The 7,040-nt window shown below is 46.1% G+C and overlaps 1 protein-coding gene across 1 annotated transcript; it reads right to left on the minus strand.

The window, feature by feature from the left end:
• Positions 1-1,414: 1,414 nt before the first annotated feature.
• Positions 1,415-4,057, minus strand: LOC125524156. The gene is made up of 4 exons (XM_048689228.1): positions 3,539-4,057; positions 3,052-3,263; positions 2,605-2,828; positions 1,415-2,477 (listed from the first exon to the last, which is right to left on the minus strand). The coding sequence occupies exons 1-4, from the start codon at positions 3,631-3,633 to the stop codon at positions 1,830-1,832; spliced, it is 1,179 nt and encodes a 392-aa protein (XP_048545185.1). The 5' UTR covers positions 3,634-4,057; the 3' UTR covers positions 1,415-1,829.
• Between the last annotated feature and the right edge of the window lie 2,983 nt (positions 4,058-7,040).

Below are 7,040 nucleotides of genomic sequence, written 5' to 3' on the forward strand. Positions count from 1 at the left end.
CGTTTATGCGCACTTTATATCCTCGGTTACGGTCCTTTTATGGTCGACCGCGAAGAACTTTAATTTAGAGGTAACATCCATATGTACCTGAAGCCGGGCCTCTTGCACTCGACATTGAAGAACTTTAATGTTATATCGACCGGTAAGACTTCTCACTTGGGGATGTCGGGAAACCAACCTTACAATTATTGTGATATTGTCATCGCTAGACACTACGTCCCATATAATCGTTGATTCGCACTTTATATCCTCGGTTCCGGTCCTCTTATGGTCGACCGCAAAGAACTTTAGAGATAGTAGCCATATGTACTCGAAGGCGTGCCTCTTTCTTGAGACCATGAAGAACTTCAGATTATATTGATTTGTAAGTTTTATCACTAGGGATCTTGGAAAACCTGTTATTTTCATTATCACTAGACACTATGTCCCATATAACCGTCGATGCACACTTTATATCCTCGGTTCCGGTCCTCTTATGGTCGACCGCGAAGAATTTTAGAGATGTCAGCCATATGTACTTGAAGGCAGGCTTCTTGCACTCGACCATGAAGAATTTTAATGTTAAAACTTATGGTAATGTTTTCCATTGGGGTCTTGGGAAACAAACCCCATAATGATGGTGATATTTTCATCACTAGACACTACGTCCATGTAGGTCCTTGAACTATGAAAATCATCATATAGGTCCTCAGAGTGCAATATATGTGTCATCTAGATTCTCAAACCATTTCAGAAGTGTCACACAGGTCCTAGAACTATTTCAGAGGTGTCACGTAATTACACACTTATTGCACTTCAAAGGACCCTCAAGGACTTTTCACAGTTCGATGACCTACGTAACACCTCTAAAATAGTTCAAGGACCTAGGATGCACTTTACTCTTCATGAAACCTAATTTCTTCTCATCTATATATTTAATAGGATCTTTGCATGGAATCTCTATTGTGAGATTTTTTTGACAATTGCAATAAACCAAGATAGATGGCAATAGCCTCGAATTGCAACCTAAGTCTTTCGTTGTTTAACTGTACATAAAACATGCAAAATACATGGGGAGTCATGGTTATCACAAACCAAATGCAATTCATATGTCTTCCATTGAAAACAACCAAACTTTGGCCGGTGTTCTTCACATTGGTTCCTTCTATCCTCAGAAGCAGCAGGGGACGAGGAGATCATGGGCCGGATGATGCCGACCCATTGTTTTGTGTTCACATGCGTGGATGTTGTTATCCATTGCGTGTTCACCTAATTGGCCGGCCTCTGTTTTCATTTGTTAAATTGGTAACACATTTTTATTTTCTCTTCGGTTTGCAACTTCTTTTCAAAAGCAGCAAAAAGAAGATAGCACGGTCAGGTTGCCTCTTACTTTGTGTCACCGGTTTTACATGTCTTTTGTTTTGATGCACATATTGATAATTCATGTATGCAATACAAGTTAAGCAGGATTACAGATCACACGTGGAATGCCACTTCAGTCAGTTATCAATATGACCATATCAGGTACATCATTGCCTCCAAATAACTATATGTTTAGTAGATGTATCGTGGTCTCTTTGGAATCCAAATAACCGCAGTGGGGTAGGTTGATTTGACTGCAGTGGAGATGGACGGCAATGATTTGAGTTGTGCACACAACTAGTTAGGATAAATCCACATAAAATAGCAGTTCAACATCTTTAACATGCCACTGGATAAAACGCTAAACCAACGCTCCACCGCTAAATAACAGCAGTTCGACATCTTTAACATACCGCTGGACAAAATAAAACGCTAAAGAGTCGCTCCACAACTAAGTAAATGGTTGGGTTGGCTGCATCAGATCAGAATCAGATACCGTATTTCCTCAGGTCATCCACTGTGGCCACGAGGCAGGACCAAGCTACGGTGAACTCGACCGTGCAGAAGGGAAGCTTGCATATGGCAGTACTGGCGGATGATCTCTTGGGTATCAACTCCGTAACAGATATTGCATACATACGTCCACTCTTTCTGTAGGCCTCTACAGAAAGCTTCAGCCTTCCATCTTTCTCCACGCAGACAACATTTCTGGTAATGGGGATGACACCCTGGGCCGGATCCACACGGAGTGTCCCATCCCGAGCATCGAGCAGTACAAAGTCCTCGTCTATGCTGGCGGTACCGGAAACGACACGGATTCCTGACTTTGGGGGCCATAGGCCCTCGATAACTTCAGCAGAGATGACGGTGGCCTCGACCGCTTCGACGATCAGGGCGGAGGTAATCTGTAGGGAGCACAACTCGCCAAAACAGCTGGTACGCACGATGTCGTGGTTGCCTATGCCTGCATCGGCGAGTTTGTCACTGGGATCACGTCCGTATACCAGCACTTTGGAGATGAAATCTTTGTCTTCATGCTCTGTGGTTCTGCCCTTCACCTTGAGTTGTATCTCAATGTCGACTGGGCCGGTGAAGACAATCGCATGAGACGGGCCGGTCAGCGCCAAAAATGGATCCTGCAAGCATCAGTTGCACTACTCATTATCAAATCGATCAACTGTATAAAGAAATATGGATACAGCATAATATAGCCAACCCAACCCCACATAAGCGAAAATAATACTTGACTACACCACTACACACCTGTTGAGTGAGGAGTTGGCAGGCATCCCTCCTGAGTCTGAAGATAATGTTACGATTATGATCCATCGAGTCCCGGGTGGCGACCAGGCCGTAGACCTCGAGTGGCCACTCAAGATAACCACCGTCGATCTCCATGACTCTGACGGAGAAGATTTGCAGGCAAGTCTTGACGCCTGCATGTGGCGGGGTGCGTTTGCATGTGAAGAGCATGGCTCTCACGCACGCTGCAGCAAAAGTCACAGAAATCAGCCCAGAAATCAAACATTGACTAAATAATTCAGGTTCAGACATACTACAAGGGACGGTATAGCTGCAATGAAACTAATATAACTAATCTCCTTTTCTTCCCATCGGTAAGAGAACTAATCGAGTCGAGGTATACAGCAGTAGGAAGAAGAAATGCAGAGAAAGAACCGGATGGGTAGTAACTAGTACGTAGATTATTACAGTAGAATTCGAAGGAGCCACATTTGTCACCCCAAGATTTCTCCCAGTCGCGGCGGTACGAAACCAGGTCCTTCTCCTCCACCAAAACACCCGCGGTTGATTTTCCTTTGGCACAAATCCTCCCTGGTAGTTGGCCTGAGAATGAATCAACTAGCTCTTGTACTGTTTGTCCTGATGGTGGCTGGGCAGTATCTCCGACATGTTCATCGGTCCTGAGTGAAAGGGAACAATCTCGGTGAGTAAGATAAGATATTTTTTCTTTAGAACTACTGCTAAGTGCTCTCCGAACACAATATTCCACCAAATCGGTGACAAATTCAGTGCTCTCCGAACACATTATTCCACCAAATCAGTGACAAGTTCAGTACCATGTTGCTCGACAATTTACTAGTCCAACAGGAAAATCCTAAGACTGATGTCAGTGGTGACCACAGTGGCTGGGAAGGAAGAAAATGTAAGCGGGAGAGGGAGGAGGCGGGGGCGTTACAGCGTGCTCGCTGCGGCGTCGTCCTCGGTGGCCTGCACGGCGGCCGGGCTGCTCCTCGCGGCGGCGACGCCGCCTCCCGCTCCCGCCGGCTCCATTCGAGCTGTGCTTGGATCGGCGAATCTGCCGGGCGCCGGCGGCAGGGCGCGTCGGGGACGGGGGGCCGGGATGGGAGAGAGGGGAGAGCAAGCACCGCACGGGAGGCGACAGTGGCCGGAGGAAGAGGAAGCACGGGCGGACGGGGTGGTGGAGATGGGCCCTCGACCTAGCCTGAGGGTGTCGAGTTGGACCGAGCGTCTGGCCCATCCAAGGCCCAAACAACCACACTAGCCTTTGGACCTCCTTCCGTCTATGGTGGGATTGTGAAAGAGATTCTAGAAACTTCTAGTGTTTTTACATCTTATAATTTCTTATTTGAAACTCGAGCTTCTAACTTTGAAGCTCATACCATAGCTACGTATGGTGGTTCTCTTCCTCAAGGGAGGCATTTGTGGTTGGGCACTCCTCACGACCCAACCATCATTCATGTAAATATTGTGATACATCAATACAGAACATAGCTTTGTTGGCTAAATAAATTGATACGTCTCCAACGTATATATAATTTTTTGTTATTCCATGCTATTATATTATCAATGTTGGATGTTTTATATGCATTATTATACTATTTTATATCATTTTTGGGACTAACATATTAATCTAGTGCCAAGTTTTAGTTGTTGTTTTTTCCTTATTTTTGTTTTTACAGAAAATCAATACCAAACGGACCGAATTTTTTTGACGATTTTTCTTGGACCACAAGACACTCTGAAAGCTTTTGGAGAATGCCAGAAAGGCCACGAGTCTGACAAGCTCAGGTGGCGCGCCTCCCAAGCTTGTGGACCCCTCGTGGATCCTCTAACCCAAATTCTTCTTCTATAAATTCCCAAATATTCCCTGTAAACAGGGGGCACACCAAAAAAACTTTTCCGCTGTCGCAAGTTTCTGTCTTCGTGAGATCCCATCTGGAGACCTTTTTCGGTACTCCGCTGGAGGGGGATTCAACCATGGAGGGCTTCTACATCAACCTTGCCGCCCTTCCGATTATGTGTGAGTAATTTACCACAGACCTACGGGTCCATAGCTAGTAGCTAGATGGCTTCTTCTCTCTTTGATCTTCAATACAATGTTCTCCTCGATGTTTTTGGAGATCTATTCGATATAATCTTCTTTTGCGGTGTGTTTGTTGAGATCGGATGAATTGTGGGTTTATGATCAGATTATCCATGAGTATTATTTAAGTCTTCTCTGGACTCTTTTATGCATGATTAAGATAGCTTTGTATTTCTCTCTGATCTATTGATTTGGTTTGGCCAACTAGATTGATTTTTCTTGCCATGAAAGAGGTGCTTTGTAATGGATTCAATCTTGCGGTGCTTATTACCAGTGACAGAAAGGGACATGTCACGTATTTGTATTGTTTCAATTAAGGATAAAAAGATGGGGTTTGTTCATATTGTTTGGATCTATCCCTGTATATCATGTCATCTTGCTTAAGGTGTTACTCCGTTCTTGTTAACTTAATACACTAGATGCATGCTGCATAGCGGTCGATGTGTGGAGTAATATTAGTAGATGCAGACATGAGTCGATCTACTTGTCACGGACGTGATGCCTATATACATGATCATGACCTTAGATATCGTCATAACAATGCGTTTTTCTATCAATTGCTCAACAGTAATTTGTTTACCCATTGTATGCTTTCTTTCAAGAGAGAAGCCTATAGTGAAAATTATCCGCTGTCCCGTCGGCGCCGGAGGCGAAGGGGCGCACCACCAAGCCGCAGCCGGCAACCGCATGCGGTGACACAGGGCCACGGCCAGCGGCGCATGCGGAAGGGCCGGAGTGACGCTCTAGCCCCGCACAGGAGTCGTCGCCGCTGCTGCCGAGGGACCTCGCGCCAACGTCTGACCGGCAGTTTCTCGAGATGGGGGTGGGGCGGCGCGGAAGCATCAAGGGTTGGGAAGGTGCTTAGCGCATTCGGCAGTGCGATGGCTGTCGATCGGTCGAGAGACAGCGAGAGGGTTGCTTCGTGGGGAATTCCGGGGAGGGGGGTGGCGGCGGGGCGAAAGTGGGCTTGGGCTACAGATAGTTATACAATGGGCTACTGCACCGATGGGCCCAAGAAGAACATGACCCCGTCAGATTTCTCAAGAAAAAAACATGACCCGTCGGTAGAATTGGTTGGACTTGTCTAAAAAGAAGTAGAATTGGTTGGACAGTCAGCAGTATATTATACCCCCTAAAATAAGCAGTATATTTCACCCCTCAAAAAATAAGTCAGCAGTATATTATTAGGTCATCATTGAGGGTCTTCTAGAAAAGGTCAGCATTATATTATTAGGTCACCACTGAGGGTCTTCTAAAAAAAAGTCGCCACTGAGAGTTGATTTAGAAAAAAAAAAAGGTTACCATTGAGGGTGCCAAAGAAGCCTGTCATAACTACATTTTTCTTTCTCTCGGAAAAAGTAACTACATTTTTGTACGAAATTAAACGGTATGAAAGGGGCAGGTAACTTCGGCTCCCCATCAGTGATAATATTCTTACTGACGGGTTATCCTAGACACATCAATGGAGGCCCGTTATAAAACAGTTAATCTAACAATTGAGCCATCAGGCACAGCTCTTTTAGACATAAGGCTCAAACTAAGCTCGATTTTGAATTAACGAAGCAATAAACCAGCCAGGTTCTATTTTTGCGAAATAAACCAGCCAGGATTACAGCCACCAATACAACATCAGGTATGTTTGTTGTTTGACCAATACAACATTAAACATACCTGACAAGATTTTCTTAGCTTCTGTTTAGGCGCACAAGAGCTAGGCCAAATACCTACAGCCAAGGCTCCGCCTCCTCCTCCTCCTTCAAGAAAGAAAGTTAGGGTCCGTGCCTCTTGCCGGCGCCGGCGCAGGTCCGCCTCGTCTCCGGTGGCCCTAGGGCCATGGAGGCGCGGTGGATCCTGGCAAGGGCCGGCGGGAAGGCTTCATTTTTAGTCGTTTTTTTCAATCTTGTTAGGGTTTGTGTCCTACTCAGGAAGGTGAGACGGCGGTGGCACCCTAAAGATGGAATGAAGGTCTCCCCGCCTAGCCCCCGTTTCGGCGGTGCGTCTAGCATCGTTGGTGGGCGTGTAGAGGTGTGTCTCCGGTAGATCTATTTTTGGTGGATTTGCTCGGATCTCGTTGTTGTTCGTCTACGTTCGTGTGTCTTCGGTTTGGATCCTTCCGATCTACGTTATTTTTTTATCGGCGGCGGTTGCTGTTCTGGGGTGCTGGTCCTATGGGGCTTAGTACGACGACTTCCCGACTGTCTACTACAACAAGTTGTGTCCGGCTCTGGCGATGGAGGAGCGATGACGGCGGTGCGCCTTTGGCTCGCTTCGGTGCTTGTAGTCGTCGCTAGGTGGTTTACGGATCTGGATGTAATTTTTATTTCTGGTGTTCGTTGTACTGTCATGATTGAAG

This window comes from Triticum urartu, chromosome 7 (genome assembly GCF_003073215.2).
Source record: "Triticum urartu cultivar G1812 chromosome 7, Tu2.1, whole genome shotgun sequence".
NCBI lineage: Eukaryota > Viridiplantae > Streptophyta > Magnoliopsida > Poales > Poaceae > Triticum > Triticum urartu.

Coding starts and splice junctions, on each gene's coding strand:
- LOC125524156 (XM_048689228.1), bottom strand. CDS start 3,633: ATGGAGCCGGCGGGAGCGGGAGGCGGCGTCGCCGCCGCGAGGAGCAGC. Junction 3,264..3,538: donor GACGCCGCAGCGAGCACGCT/GTAACGCCCCCG, acceptor CCTTTCACTCAG/GACCGATGAACATGTCGGAG. Junction 2,478..2,604: donor GCCAACTCCTCACTCAACAG/GTGTGTAGTGGT, acceptor TGATGCTTGCAG/GATCCATTTTTGGCGCTGAC.